This window comes from Nipponia nippon, unplaced genomic scaffold, assembly GCF_047370975.1.
Source record: "Nipponia nippon isolate SJK-2023a ecotype South Korea unplaced genomic scaffold, ASM4737097v1 scaffold_6, whole genome shotgun sequence".
NCBI lineage: Eukaryota > Metazoa > Chordata > Aves > Pelecaniformes > Threskiornithidae > Nipponia > Nipponia nippon.
In genome coordinates this window covers 26,245,599-26,262,384 of record NW_028262380.1, presented here as the reverse complement: position 1 = coordinate 26,262,384, position 16,786 = coordinate 26,245,599, and the positions used below count along the sequence as shown (strand labels likewise).

The following is a 16,786-nucleotide window of genomic DNA, read 5'->3' as shown; positions in this document are numbered from 1 at the left end:
CTTAGCCCATCCACACAGCTCTTTCCACAGGTTTTTCCCCCTTTACAGTCAGCTTCATGAACTGTCGCTGATGCTGTCCTTCTGGTTTTGTTGTCTGACTTATCACCTGGTCACTGGGTCTGCAGTTGAGCTTTTGAAGTACCTTTACTGTAATGGCTAAATAAAGTTGAAAGGAGAATAAACACAAGTCCCTTAGCTGTGAAATCAGGGAAAGTGAGGTGCAGGCTGGTGTTGCCTTGCACTGACCAAGAAAATTCCCTTGCTAAAGCACTTGTTCTTCTTACTGAAAATTGTATGCAGAAGAGTAAGTTTCAATTATGAGCTACAGTAAATGAACTGTACTCTGATTACCGAGTACGTGTTTCTGTTTGTTCATTTATTAATTTAAAATAATGACAAAATTAAGGCAGCTCCATCCATGACTACATAATTAAAGTTAAATTAGCACATAAAAGCAGGGATTATTCCTTTGGTTACCTAAAGAGGGAGGATTCATGGAAATGTATAGCACAGGAGTGACTAAGCCATGGCCATCGTCATTTACATGTGAAATCTCAGCAACAGGTGTATAAAAGTATCTGTTCTCTGAGGTCAGGTTGCATTTCTTCTGTCATGACCATGAGAAGGGAATATCATTCTATCAGCTCGTTTTTATTGACAGCAACAAGATGATGTCTTATTAAAACTGCTACCAGGAAGGGAGGCCTCTTATTCAAATCAATAGAAAAAGAGTCCTTTTGAAAATACGCTGTTCTTTGGTTAGAAGCAACTTAGAATGATAGGCAGTAGAGATCAGGAGTGGAAATAGAGGAGTGGAGATGGGTACGTCAGGTGCTGGGTGATGCTGTTAACCACGGTGCGCATTGCTCTGAGGGTGCAAAGACCTGGTAAACCTTGTACAACTGAACAGTGTGTCGTGACTATTTGGTGTAGGCAAAGTAAAAGTGAATATGCTCCTTTAGGATTAACATCATTAGCGTAATCATATGATTTTGCGTAAAGAAGGAATTTCTCAAGCAAGGCTATGATAAAGAGGGAGGTAAACTTGGTGTAAATATTGGGTTGTACTGCATATTTAGTATGTCTTAGAGGACTGGTGGCCAGTCCTTACTGGCTTTTGGCCATTGTGATTGAGCGAATAATATGCTGTAGTCAGTGCTCAGTGTCATACCTTGGTCAGTATTTTGGTCTGTTTTGTTTGTTTCCTGGAACAAGAGAACTTAAACTACTGCTTTACCATGGTAGTTTAGGACAAAAAAACCAAAAACAACAACAAAAAAGACACAAAAAAACCCCAACCCCAACAACAGAAAGTTCTTTTGTCTGCTCTGCCTAGCAAAGTTTGACTGTGGTAATTACGTTCTCCTTTCGTGAACAGATCTGCTAGGAAATTCTGTGATCATATTAGTTGTTTGTCCTTAGGTATGTAAATTGGAAGCACCATTGCTTGAAAAGCACAGTTGTATAATGACAATACTTTTATGTCTGTGCAAAGCAATTGAATACTAGTAATTCTCTGCTGTGACATAATAAAAGTATCAGTGCGGCTAGACAGTTACACTTAATGGAAGTTCGTCTTTGTAAAGGAGCTGAAATACATTGTTTGGATAATGTATTCTATTCCTTTTGGGTTTTTTTTGGGGGGGGGGGGTTGGTGTTTTTTTTTTTAAACTCTCTTATATTTTGTAAGACAATACTGCAGTAAAAAAAGAGAAATATACCAGTACCTGGACATGAAGTAGAGTCTACCTCAGCATCTAAATTATATTCATTTGTACCTCCTTTATCAGTAAAGTGGCTTTACTGTGCATTGTTCTCTCTGTGCGTGCTAATGTGGCTCTCCTCTAGTAAATCCAGGTTTTCAATAGCAGTATGGCATGTCACATTTTTCTCAGACCACCTATGGCACCAACCTGTAGGTTTTTTTATTAACTTTAAAACCAGTGCTATTTAGTGAGTATTTTTCTTCACACTCTTACTATCAAGGTTATTCCTTAAAAACATACATTTCACGTATTTAAAATCAGTATTTTCTTCTGCATCCTCTACAGCATGGCCAATCCAGAACTTCAAGGTTTTTTTTCTCCTAACATATTGATTATGTGTTTATTTCTTTATTATTTATTAATAATTGATTATTTTATCAATATATATTTCCTTTCTAGGCTGTTTTGGTGTTTTGTTCTTTGGATTTTTTTTTGTTTGGTTTGGGGTTTTTTTTTGTGTTTGGGTGGCTGTTGATTTGGTTTTCATTTGTTTTGTGGTTGTTTGTTTGTTTGTTTGTTTGTTTTTTCCCCAGTTCTGGTTAGCCTGTCTAGGGGAAAAAGACCGACAACTTCATTGCAAGAAATCTTTGAAGCCGTATTCAAGATCCAAATAAAATATATTTTCTGTATGAGGTTGGCAGTCTTTTAGTTTAATAGAGACATACCTGCCAACAAGATTTTAATCATGGTGTGGTTTGGAGAGAAACAGTTTTCTTTTGAATTTGAGAAGAGTATACATATCTGTCTGTCTTTGATAATGAGACATCAGTTTAGTGCTATGGTGACTGAGGAGATATTTGTTTGAGCCTTCGGCCATTTGTTTCTCTTTACTATCAGTTGATGAACTGTCTTTCGGTTTGTCATCTCATCAGCTAAAAGAACATGAGGGAGTCTTTCTCGGTGTAGAATTGCCAAATACTGTCTTTCCAAGAATCAGTCATCCTTAGGCTCTACCTGTATTTTGTCTTTAGTCATTTGTAATTTTCAAGGCAATCAGCTAATCCACCTTCCTTCCCCACCCCACCTCTCCCATCCCCCCACATTAATCCTTAGATAAGATAAGATACTGCATATTGGATTTTGTGCAGATTTGGACAGGCACATTTTTCAGAAGTGCAGTTACATTCTTTATCTTGCTCAACAGTAATAAAAACAATGTTCAGATTTGTTATGTTACAATCAAACGTTTTCTTGGAAAGTTTGCAGCTAACTCTGCCCAAGCGTAGGTGCTTTCTGTGGGCTATGTCAGAACATACAGTACAGTCCATGGAGATGTCAGTGCACGGTTTTACCCTCTAGACAAGGCTGAACTTTGGTACAGGGTATACCTTTAATGAGCATGGGAGGGGGAAACAAAACCACATTTAAATAGTAAGTTAGACTAGTTCATTTTTCAGTGGCAAAACTTGGTGCATGTTAATTATCAAAGTATGGAGGTGGGGTAATGTTTCTTCAAAATTTTTAATGTGATTGCATGTGAAAACTTGTAGATATGAATGCAATGTTAAAGATAGCAACTGGAGCGATAAAGTCTTAGAAGAATGTGCAGGAAGTGATGGTTTTGCATTAGATTTCTTTTAAGTGTGTGAAAAACTAGTTGTAAGAGTTTTCGAAGTCTGTAGTTGTGGAATTAACGTAACTGAACTTAGGTAGCTTTGAAAACAAATAGCATACCTTTCTAAAGTCATGGTCTTTGAAGGTTGGGAGAGAAAAGTAAAGTCATCTGAAATAGTTTGTCTCTTTAAAATTTTATTATTTTCTTTATTTCAGAACCTTAATAAACAAGCATTTGATCTTGCAAAAGTCCTGTTGAAAAGGACTGTCCAGACCATTGAACCGTGTATTGCCAACGTATGTAAATTAATTAATCCATGTTACCTAAAAGTAACAAGTATTCTTGTTACTATCCTGATTTATTGGAGATTTGTTTGTTTGTTTGTTTGTTTAAAAATATTGTTTATAAAATTCACAATTTGTAATGCAGCTTCAAGAATACCATTTTCCAAATAGGATATTATTAGCTTGGCTGTTAAAGAAGTACGTGAGGTGTTTCAAATAAGTGAAGAGGAAAATAATTTTTATCCATCTCAGTCTAAAGTTAAGCCTAAATCTAGGCTGTGAAAATAGGTGACCGCCAAAAAATCCTGTTGCAACAAAAGAAATTGTTACTACTTCATATGTCCAGCAACCAGACAGCCTCATTTCATACCAAGCTTTAAGATGAAGCATTTCAAACTACCAGCTCTTTACTAGATTTTTTTTTTTCCCCCATCCTAAACTTGTTTTAGTCATAAAGACTAAAAGAATTGAATTTTTTACAAGGCTTTGTTCTACTATAATTCCTTTTGTTGAATGTCAACATTGTATGTTCTACCTATTAAAATAGCTGCTACAGTCTTGTGGGATATGTAGTCTGGTCCATTCTGTTGCCTTTCCTTGGTGCTGAAGCCAACAGAATTCTTAAAAGTCAGAGTAGTTTAAAAAGGGAATTAGGCAAATTCATAAAAGATTAATCAGTAAGTATTTAAAAACTCAAGGAGTCTCACTAACAAGTACCACTTTCCAATTCCCCTGTTTCTTTAAGCTTTTGTAATTAGTCATAGCTGGAAACAGGATAGTACATAGAGTGACCTTTGAGTTGATTTAATATTATTCTTCTTACTTTCTTATTCAAGTGTGTAATAGCTTTGTAGCATTTGCACTGCTCAAATAATATTAATATTAACCCACAGTATCTAATAGGAAGCATATCAAGCGTACTAAAATTTAACAAATCCAAAAGAAGTCATTCATATTTTAGGCTACTTTGTTTTTTTTTTTTTTCTGTTAGATTGCTAACAACCTTGATATATTACCGTCAAATATCACAAGACATATCATAAAGTCATCTGACATTCTGTAAAATGGGTTAAAAATAGAGAAGCTTCTTTTTCAACATTTGGTGATCTTGAATTTGGATTGGTTTTAAATGATAAGAAAATTATAAATGAGATACTAAATTTTTTTCTCAACTTCTATTGGATCAATATGCATTTTAAATTACCTGTTAATTTTGCTGGGGAGATGGTTATTGATACTTTAATTTATCAAATTACCATGAGTTAATTGATCTGGATGGAAGTAATAGAGCTGATTTATGAAGGATGTTTGTTTGTAATTTGCCTGAGCCAAAACCGAAAGGGTGAAATGATTTGATGTAATGAAAAAATGTGCATTTCATTAGAATTAAAGTATTAATGATACTATGTTAAAATAATTTTTTAAAATAGTGTTTGTATTAATGAAGGAAAACCTGCTAAATAACGTTGCTTGTATTCTAGTTTTTTAACCAGGTTCTGGTACTGGGAAAGTCTTCAGTAAGTGACTTATCAGAACATGTGTTTGACTTGATACAAGAGCTTTTTGCCATAGATCCTCACTTACTGCTGTCTGTCATGCCACAGCTTGAATTCAAGCTGAAGGTAGGTTACAATGTAGCTTTGGACAAGTAATAAAATTTGTGTGGATATTATGGGTGCAGAGCTGTAGATTTCATAAGTGTTCTACTGGAGGGATAAAAATTTTATATTTATCACTTTATTTTAAAGATAAATGTAATACTAAAGGAAGGACACTGGAAAGTTGTATAAAATTGTGTGCTTTCTGTGCTTGCAAATGTGTATTATGCACACAAAATATATAATCATTATAATGATAAATTCATATGATCTAATGCAAAAGTTGTATGTACTTTATCTTCGGATTTCACCTGAAATTTATAAAGTAATTGAGCTGTGGTTGGCTTATCTCATGAAATGCAAGTTTGTCAGCTTCAGTATTGTTTTGCAGAATTTTCTTTTGTGAAATAATGTTTTAAAAATAGAGGAAGTTTTTTGCAAATATTTTCTCAGATTTGTCATAATCAGCTAATAAGTCAGCTGACTACTTTTGAATCCTTGGAAACAGTTAATTTATCCTGATTTGGGGGGTTTGTGGTTTTTTTTAATTAAAAAGCTATTTGTCTTTCATAAGATTGTAAGTGGACAAGAGAAATAATTTTATGTGTGTCCACGTACATACAGGGTATGGTGGCAACAAACAAAAATAACCAAGAAATAGGTATTTGGTGATATTACATATATCTTTTATTAGTGCACATCTATTTAAAATATCTTAATTGGTGTCTTTTCCACACACATAAAATAACAAAAATAAGATCATCCGTTGTTGAAATTATTAGGGATATACGTTATTCAAACTACTGTGTGGGGGTTTTTATTCCTGAAAGAGAAGGAATTTTGAAAGCACAGCCATCTAGTCAGTGGCTGTAATATGTTAACTTAATAGGTATTTTTATATTTTTACTCATATTCATCTAATAATCAAATTAGGAAGACCGAGGAAATTATTTCAAATTCACTTTTTAATCTAACTTATAAAAGCAGAATGAAAAGGAAGCCAGAAGTTATTATTAAGATATTATGGATAATGATTTACAGTTCATTTTTCATGTTTTGATTTTTAGAGCAATGATGGAGAAGAACGTTTGGCTGTTGTTCGACTTTTGGCTAAACTCTTTGGCTCCAAAGATTCTGATCTGGCCACACAAAATCGTCCTCTTTGGCAGTGCTTTCTTGGGCGGTAAGAGAAGCAGGGATAGAATTTTGAATTTCTATTCTTTTTGTTCTGAATTTTCTGATAGTATTGTATTTTTCATTGTGTTTTTAGAGGATGTAGCTGTTGGTTTATATTTGAACAAGTTCTTTTGTTAAATCTTTGAAGCAGAGAATTGCATGTAGTTATATTTTAGAATGAAGAAGCCTGAAGGACTGCTGCTATATTGCTGTCAGCTATGGAAATATAGGTTAGATAGATAGCACATTACATACATAGCAGAAATTACACAGTAGATATGCCAGCATTGTCTGAATTTCATACTGTTCAGCTATATCTGCAACTATATCTGGTTTATTTGGCATTTACCTTTTTGAGTGAAGAGATATTTGCTTTTAAGTAAATATAGAAATTTATCATTTTTTAAACGGAAATGTTTTCAAATGGTACATGCTATATGGCGATTTGTATTTTTATAATTTCACACAACTGACACACAACTGACAGTGTATGGAGAATTATGTTCAAAAGTCAATGGACAAAATCCATTCGGTCAGCATTTCATCCACATATAGAATATTCATCCTTTAATTTTAGTCCTGACTTAATTTCACATGAAATAACATTAAAAATTGTATGATGTACATTATGGAGATAAATTCAAAACATTTATGTTGTATTATTTTGCCATATAAAAGTATTGTAATAGTTAATGGAGTATACTATCAACACATGATACTATACAGAGAATAATCTTGATTTGCAAGGCTAATTAAAAATTAACATTCATAATCTTCTGTCCCTCTAGGTTCAATGATATCCATGTCCCTGTGAGATTAGAGAGTGTGAAATTCGCCAGTCATTGTTTAATGAACCATCCAGACTTAGCAAAAGACCTCACTGGTGAGATGCTCATACAGGGGTTTAGAATAATTTAAGAAATGAGCAAGGCAGAATGTAATTATTTCTGTACATAACAGTATAGTTCCAAAACGTATCAAGTCCAATGCCTGATGCTGGATGGAAGAGCCAACTACTGAGTAATTGCTTTCTGCTGAAGACAAGCGCTAGTTGTTAGAAAGAGAGGAGTGTGTGACATTGTGTGGACTTTGTCAGAGTGAGTCTTTAAAAAGCTACCCATTGCAGAATGAGTTTTAAAGTAATTTCAGATTGTAATGAAACTCTTGGCAAGTCAAAGCAAATATTGGTGCAACATCTTGATTTATTTTCAAAAACAGTGTGTTCCCCAGTACTCTCTTCCACTGAGTTTAGAAAATGCTGTTGTGCTGATCTAAACTGTGAAGTCTCTTCTTTCACTTCAGCATCATTTTAGCTGTGAGCATAATTTTACACTTAACTGAAAATACTGTTCTTTTTTGATGCAAGCTAACCTACAGCAATTATTAGTATTTTTCATTTATTATTTACACTCCTAGCTCTTTGGGAATGAGAGTCTCTGCTCTTTTCATTTCTTCTCACTCCCCCACCCCCCCTTTATTTTCAATATATTCTAATTGGCTTTATTTCACTTCATTGCTTGTTGCAAATGAGGTTATTGTAAAAGCTATTCACTTTTATATTCTTCTGATATTTACAGTTATATAATTGTTTTATGTTCCAGCATTTTCTATGTTAAATATATGTTTCCTGTAGGCAGTTATATGTTTAATAGATTATATGGTTGTGATATGTGACTGACATTTAATTGTTTTAACATTATTAATAAATCGGAGTTCATCATCATATCTGCATAAAAAAGCCAAGCTTTTCATTGTTTCTGCTCGTAACAGAATATTTGAAGGTTAGATCACATGACCCAGAAGAAGCCATTCGACATGATGTTATTGTTACCATTATTACCGCAGGCAAGAGAGATCTTTCTTTAGTCAATGACCAGCTGCTTGGCTTTGTAAGGGAAAGAACGCTAGACAAACGGGTAAGTGTTAATATTTTATTTTCAGGAATATCTGCTTCTAATGTAATTTGGTAAAAGTAAAACCGAAAAAAAAAAAAAAGGCACAGAAACAGAGAATCTTAGAGTTGACTAGTAACTAGAATGCTGGGGGGGGACGACACACGGACAGACGAGGGGGACGGGGACGACGGGAATAATTTTCTTACCGAAACATATTAATGTAGATTCCATATTATGGAGGCACCAATCAAGTGTTGTCAAGCAAATAAGATCATATTGTGAGAACATAAGAATTGCCACATATGTTTAGGCTAAAGGTCACTATAGCCCAGTATCATTCTCATAGTTGTCAGACTTGGCTTCCAGCAATTTGTGATTCAAAGATTTCTTAAATCTGTTTGATCATGTTCATCATAGCTTTCAATGGAACTTTATTCCATGAATTTATCAAGTTTTTTCTTGAACTTGTTTGTACTTCATAAGCATCCATGGCATCTGCATCAGTAAATTCAAGTTTAATACATGTGTGGAAAAAGTAACTTCACTTGTTTGTTTTAAACTTGTCTGATAATTTCACTGGGTATCTTGTCGTTCTTGCATTATGTAAAATAATATATATTCTTTGACCCAATTATTGTTAATAAACATGTGTGCTATTATCTTCTCCACTCCTTTGCTTTCCAAGCTAAAGAATCACCTGATTAAGTTCCACACAAATTGATTATTGCATACATCTGGTCATTCTTGTCTGGTTGTTCTATATTCTGTTGGAACCAAGGTGACCAGACTTGGCCATGGCATTCAAGGTGTGCACCATGTCATGTACATATTTTATGATATTTTTTTTTTCTTATTCTTCAACATTCTGTTTGTCTTTTATGCTATATCTGAGCACTGAGCTGACAATTTTGAAGTCAACACGGATGTTTTCCAGTATCTTTCCTGAATAATTTTAGATGATACATTGCCTAATACTATACATGCAGAATTAATGCAAGTGGAAAAACCTGGCCTTAATCTGAATTTCTTTCATTTCATATTGTAACAATTCAGTAGCATGACATTTTTCTGCAGTTCTTCATTATAATGTTAGATCTGACTACTTCAGTAAATTTTATACATGCTGTTCCGTTCATTTTCTAATAATTTTTCATAAGTGTCACAGATTCCCTTCTGACTCCATCAATAGGTTCCTTTTGTTCCCTTCATTGTGAAAACCAGTCATTTATTTCCACCCATTGTCTCCTATGTTTTACTTAATAATTAATTCACAACAAGATTTTTATTTTAAGATCCTCTGATGTGAGACTTCGTTGGAAGTTTTTTGGGATCCTAATGCATTTTACTGATGTACTTGTGGGTCTGCTAAAATTTATTTTTTTCTTAGACAAAACTTCCCATTACGTAAAGTGTAATGACTCACTCCCATAACTTCATTTTTTACTAGTGTCTGCTCTTTGTTGTTGTTACTGTTTCGTTTCAACCTGTTTGCCCATTCAAAATCAGATGTTCTGGTGAGTGGCACTCGTTTCCTCTTGGGACCCTTTGGTTTCTTTCACATTTGCTGTGTTCAATCTGTTCATTGACAGATTGCAATAACAGAATAGTTAGCATTTGCTGTATCATTTCTAAATTCCTGTAGTTAGCATTTGCTGTATCATTTCTAAAATCCTGTAGAAGTCATGGATGGGATACCACCTGGTCTTAATGATTTTGTTACTGCTCATTTTATTAATTTGTTTAAAATGTCTTCTAATGACACCTTAAGAAACCTCTTCAGACCTCTCTCCTGAAATAAATCTTATTTGTCTTTCAGCCCTACAAAAGGGTCTGGAAGGCTTCCTGCTTCTGGAGGCTTTGGTGAAGATGTTTAATTAGGAAGCTTTTAATAATTTGGTTCTGAAACTTGGATTTACCTTCAGCTTGCCAGAGCTTATACTCTTTCCTGTTTACACTCTTTCGGATGTGGCTCTGTGCTCTTTGAAGGATGGTGTTTTAATAGCAGACTTCAGCGTGCTGTGTAGCCATGTTGGGTTTGTTGTTGTTGTTCCTTTTTGATAGGGGGCATCCGTTCTGTAACCTATGTCATTCTAGCTAGTTACTTTAATTCTTTTGAAATAATTATGTCTTTTTTATGTTCCCCTTTTTAAATGAGAATGTTACTGTAACAGATTTTTGAGAAAAGAGTGTCGTCTTTGCACAAAGAGAAATACTGACTTTGAGTATGTTCACTAGTATAAAGCAGCTCTTCAATTAGTTGTACCTCCAGCTTCACCTTGCACATTGGACCAGATGATCCTTGAGGTCCCTTCCAACTTGGTATTCTATGATTTCTCAGGAGTGATTAAGACCACCTTCCTTCTTTTTTCAGCCATTAAACAAACGTGCCCCAAAAGTCATTTATGAGATCAAAAAACTTTTAGTGTAACCACCACTTCACACTGGGACTTCCACCTAGTCAGAATGGGATGGTTGTTACTGGGCCTTCTACATAGTGTCTCTGTTCTCCTTTAGCATGTTGCCATCGGTAAGAGGCAATCAGTTCTACAGCTGTAATACTCATTTCTGCGGAGCTAGGGCTTTTCAGTTCATATAGCGTTAAAACCAGTGTGGTGGTACTTAATGTTCCTAATATGTTTGACTCCGTGATTTCACACCAGTCATAGGCTTGATGATATATTACATTTCAAGGTTAGGTGCCTTTTCAGGCACTCATCAGTGAAGAATAACTTCACCTCCTAGCTGATGTTTCTCTTATAAAAATCTCTTGAGGGAGCTTTAATGAAAATACATCCTGAGGAGAAATGAAAATTGAGGATTGACTAGAAATGACTACAACAAATACTTAGCATTTGAAGTAGGCCTTAACAATATAGCACGTCTTTGTAAATATAATTGGTGTTATAAAGTGAATATCAAGGACTTGTAAACTTTCAGCATTTTTTTTAAGGATTTTTCTCCAGTTTGGGAGAGGGACATTGATATGTCTGTGTAACTGTCTTTATATTTTCTATGTAGGATTTTTTCAGTTTCAGATACAATGCATTATACCTATTTTAATTATTCTTTTGCTTTAAAGAACTCTATTATCTTCTGCTGACTGCATTTAGCCCTTGTAGCCAGGTTTCTGTTGGACAAATCTACTGCAAACTCCTAAGTGATCATTCATCAATTTGACTTCATCTAATTCTTTTTGGGCCTGCAATCATCTATCAAATGAGTATAGGTATTACAATAGAAAGAACACTTGTCCAACAGGCTGAAGTAAAATGCTGATTGTTTAAACATGCTAATCTGTCATTTCAATTCTGCCTTTTTTCTTTATAAAACAATGTGGAATCTAGAAAACTGTAAAGCATGCTAACTGTTATGCCATTTACATGATCTGTTTTTTTCTGCTGACGGTGCTCTAATTGGCACAGTATTAGTAAAGATAGCCCAATGACTTTTTTAGGGTAAAATATTTTGGCTACAAGACAGTACTTCATTTTTTAAAAAAATGTCCTTAACTAACTTGATCTGTATGGGCATTTGCACAATGATTATAGCTATTAAAAAAACAAACAAACAAACAAAACCCCAAACACACATGCCCCCCACCCCTCTTCTCACATCCCTCACCCCCACCTATAGTTTTCAAATCCATTTTTATTGGTCCAGTTGGAAGAGTAACTCTGGGAACAGATGCTTCCCAAAAACTGGAATCCAGTCTTTGATAAGAATTGTTCTGAGGAATTTTTCATTGGAGCACTGTCTCTAGGGTCTTTCCAGTGTCTTTGCTTTTCCGAATAATTAGTTTCAGGAGAAAAAAAAAATTTTTTTAAAGCTTCTAAAAATGGTTCAGGTACTTTTCCTTTATAATGGAGTAACCTTAAGAACCTGGAAAGTTAGAGGAGAGTTTTGACAGCTGACTTATGTTCCCATTTCTCCCAACAGCTTTTGTGGTCTAGAGACTTAGTTGCTTCATGAAAACAGACTTTCACATCATCAGCTTGAAGTCAGAAGCTATAGAATAAGGAGCCATAGGAACAGACTCCCATTTTTCTTTTTCTCTTTATGCATTTTTCTGCATGTGTTAGTTTTAACTCCTCCTTCTCTGTGTGTACTAAACACCATTGTGGCTTTTTCCAGACGAAGGAGGAAAATTTTAAGGTTCTTAACTCTATGGAAGGAATAGGTTAGCTATTCCAACAGGTAAGGGATTTTCTTGAACTTTCAATAACAAGTTTTTTTTTTAACTTAGCCCAGCAGTCTTCAGCAAAGGAGTTTAATTATGCTGGTTAACCAAGGAGGCTAAGGCTGTCAAAATTCTTTTGTTAATTAAATCAGGGTAGTACTTCTGTTACCTGTGTTTATTGATCTGCTCCCTTTGAAATTTATTATTACATTCCCCTTTATTTTCATTTGCCTTCATCTTTTACCCTACTGTATGCTATTTCAGCTTTAATTCTCAGTAGCACCTTGCTCTTTTTTTCTACCTGTGTCTCCTGTTCAGTGACTTGCTTCATGGTGTCTCAAAGCATTCTCTCCAGTGCCTCCCATCTTCTGCCTGAAACTGCCTTTCTGCATGCTCTGACTTCTGCTCTCTACAGCAATTTCAATGATCTGAAATCTATTGACAATCCACATTTCCTTTCTTTATAACCCCTTGTTAAGTACTCTGCTTTCAACTTAGGCCTAAACTTTCTAGAATCATTTCCTGTAATCCTTCTCCGTTGTTTTCTGACAATAGTTTTGCTGTCCTCTCTGTCTTGTATAGGACATCTGATGAAGCTATCGCATTGGAAGGGTATATCTGAATGCAGAAAAATATTCATACTTTTCTGAAAATGTTTCTCTTTCAGACCTTTATTTTCTTCAAAATGTGCTTTAGATCGCAATGGGTGTGAACACATTCCTGCAGAGAAGTTAAACAATAACATCTATTTATATCTAAAATGTTTCTCTTTTGTCAAAACAAAGTATTATACTACATACTGTCAAAGTCATTACTATCCTGACCTGTTACTTGTGGGTTTAATATTTAAGAAATATGTAGCAAAATACAATTTTATTTTTTCTATCTTCTTCTTGATACATCTTACTCCAACAGCTAGTGATGTCAAAGACTGATGTGCTGACATAAGCCATATTATCTTCAAGATTTTTCTTTTCTTTGCCTTGCAAGAAAAGGAAGTCACTCAGTAAAACTGTTAAGAAATTAAATGTGCAATATCTCACTTGGTGTTATTAAAACAAGCCCTCAGTTTAACAAGATTGAAGAAGTTATACACAGTGTGAATAATAGTCTCTACATTTATGCTTGATAGAGTGAAATGATTTGAGCATTGTTAGTCCTTGGAGTTCAAGGCCAAAATTGGTATCTAGTGTGTTCTGGAAGAAATTTTCTCTTGCAGTCTGAATTTCATTCATTTCTTTTAAATGGTGAGGGAAAACAAGTTTCTTCTAATGCTTTCTGTGTAAATCATTCAGTGGGAGACACTATTCTCTCTAAATTACTCCTCAGTCTGTTCCGGTATGATTCTTTCCACAAGTCAGTGTAGGAGAGCTTATGGATCTTGTCTGTTAAAGTGTTCGATAATGGGATATTTCCTGTTTACATGAGGGGATAAAGTAGTGGACGTGAAAAGTAAGGATGAGAACCCAGGAACTCCATCTGTGGATGTTGCAGTCTGGCTTTGTCCTGGGTCCCTGGAGTCTTACAGCGATTACTTCAAGGCTTAAGCAAAAAGAGGCTCTCCCACTGTCCTGGAAAGTGGCCGAAGAATTCAAGCCCTAGCAAGTTTAGCTAGGCCTAAGCTCTGGATCTCCCATTTCTACACAAGTGTGCTATAAGACAGTATAAGGCTGTGGGGCGAAAGAAGGCTGCCACCTCTGATTGGTGCCTGTCTCTGAATAGATAAGTCTTCCGAATCCTGGCTCAAGACGACACTTATTCAGGCATACATGTTAAGCTGCACTTAACTTTTTTTATACTGACTAGATCCTTGGTTTTCTTTGCTCAGCACATAAGAGTACGGGATTCTTCTGTACAGAAAATACTTAATCTGCATAGTACAGGGAAGAAAACCCTTACGTAGGCTTTACAAATTCTCATTTAGAGGCTCTAAACAGCATTTTTTCAGATTTTGAAGTGTCTAAATATAGGAGGTCAGAATGTGGCCATTTTGTCTTTCACACTTCTACATCTTTACTGTATTTTTGTATATGTTTGATATTTATTTACCACAATCACTTCTCCACCTCCTTTTCATTTCTTCCCCCTCAAGTGGCGAGTAAGAAAAGAAGCTATGATGGGTCTTGCCCAGCTATACAAGAAGTATTGTCTTCATGCCGAGGCTGGAAAAGATGCTGCAGAGAAAGTGAGCTGGATAAAGGATAAACTTTTGCACATATATTATCAAAATAGCATTGATGACAAGTGAGTCAACCTAAGCCTTCCTAATTTTAATTGTATAGTGATAAGAGATACTCTGAAAATATGTGCTTATCCTGAGAAAGCTGTTACATCACATTCTATATTTGTGGTTTTAAGTATGATATATTTAATTAATAACCATTAAGACATGTACTAAGATATTGAGGGTAATTGCGTTATCTGTTCATGTATTCATTCTATTTACGGATAGAACTAGATCTGTGATGATAGTGGATTATCATTAACTAGCTACTGCGTAGAAAAAGGTGGTCAAATTTTGCATTTACTATACCCAGTTCTTGTTTGCCTTTACTACTTTCCAGGGGCTAGCATGTTAATATCCATGATCTGTGAGCATCGTGCATGTACGCACCACAGTATGTGCACAGACATCTCCTTTTGGTATGCTATGTAGGAATGGACCTTTTAGGTAGAACAAAAGCTGAAGAAATATCAGGGGTACTTCCACTGTTGTCTAGTCTTCCCTGATTTGTCACTCAGTCCTTTAATTTTTGAAATACCATTTTGACTTAGAGAAAAGTACTTTGGAAGATAGTTTTCAACTCTTACTATTAATTCTTAGTCTTTCACAAGGAAAGCCAAACTATGAGAGCACACAAAGACAGAATTTCAGCCTACATTTTTAATACAGCAGACTCGGAAATCAGCCATTTCTTTATAGTGTTACTTAGCATCTTGCTTATACAGTATGCTGCCTCAGTATGTTTCATGATCTTAGTGACTTGACTGAATGGGCTAATAGCCTCCCTTAGTTGCCAGTTATGACAGTGAATGCCTACCGCTGCAGTGCATCTGGCTGATCATAAGTGGGCCAGAGTTAAATATTTGATTAGTTGCCTTCTTTTTTTTAAAAAAGAAGATATGGTTATGAGACTGTACACACACAAATTACACTGAAGTCTGCTGAGGTGTAAGTATCAAATAGTGAAAAATTAGGAAAACTCCACATAGTTTATACAAAGCTAATTCTGCATATGTATATGCATCAAATATGCTTTAATTTGCATTGAGAGGTTTGTTCGTGGTTTTTCTAGCATGTTCATGTCACACTGTCAGTACACAGGTTTGATAGTGAGCAGGGAATGAATCAAAGTTCCATAGTGAATGGGGCAGATGTTTTCAATATTCCTGCTCACGGGAAATGCAGAACACTGTCAAGGAAACAAGGCAAGGAATTTTACAGAAAGACTGTCATCAAAGCTGAGGTTCTTTCTCTGACGTTATTTTTTCTGAAAGTCTGATTAGGCCATTGAAACTGGTCTTTGCATGAATAGGCATGGATTGTATGCTGTTTGTTTTCTGGGTATCCACACTGAAAGATTGGTGGCTTGATTTTTCAGTGTTCCTCTATTTCAGTTTGGTACCCTAAATTTTAATTCAAATTCTAATAGTTTTTAAGGCTGACAATGAAGTTCTTGCTCAGTCCCACCATTGGGTTGGTTTCCCCATCTCAGAGGGGAGGAATAAATGCATTTCAATGTTATCATTGTCAGAATTGGAAAGTTAGTACTTTAGCACCTGAAGAGCTGTAGAAATGCTATGATCTTTAAGACAGAGTCCATCCAATCCTTTAAACACACAAGCATAGGTCAAAATTAGCCAACTCTGGCCTGTTTTCCTTCCATAATGAGGGAGGAGGATAAAAAGTAACAGTGAACAGCTGTCTGAGCCTTGGAGAATTTTCCATTATGTGCATGGGATAACGCTAGTTCTTTCAAAAGATAATAGCACAGTATCACAGAGTATTCAAGCGTGAAGTGGAATAGAACGAATTTTCTCTGCACATCCTTAACTCAGTCACTTGATAATGTTTCTGATGTTACTTGACTATTGATGTGCATGTCTACTCAAGACTGAGAACTTCCAGCTGTAAGAACAGCTTATCACCTGTGTGCTCTGAGCTTCTTTGTTTTACAGCAAATGCATAGGGAATGGAATAAAATAACCACATCTTAAACACTGCCCTGTTACCTGCTCTTGATATGCTAGCCAGTGACTTTCTTCACAGGGGAAAAGTGTCCCCCAGAGGAATTCCCTATTTGTAGATCTTTACCCTAACTAACATGGATGAGG

The 16,786-nt window shown here is 35.3% G+C and overlaps 1 protein-coding gene across 2 annotated transcripts in view; it reads left to right on the top strand.

Moving 5' to 3' along the window:
* Positions 1-16,786, top strand: part of PDS5A (PDS5 cohesin associated factor A) — an 85,659-nt gene that overhangs the window by 36,179 nt on the left and 32,694 nt on the right. For both annotated transcript variants that reach the window (XM_087738167.1, XM_087738166.1), the window contains exons 7-12: positions 3,537-3,617; positions 5,087-5,227; positions 6,271-6,386; positions 7,168-7,262; positions 8,150-8,295; positions 14,544-14,695. In XM_087738167.1, the coding sequence (XP_087594293.1) occupies positions 3,537-3,617; positions 5,087-5,227; positions 6,271-6,386; positions 7,168-7,262; positions 8,150-8,295; positions 14,544-14,695 (731 nt within the window). The remainder of the gene's footprint in view (positions 1-3,536; positions 3,618-5,086; positions 5,228-6,270; positions 6,387-7,167; positions 7,263-8,149; positions 8,296-14,543; positions 14,696-16,786) is intronic.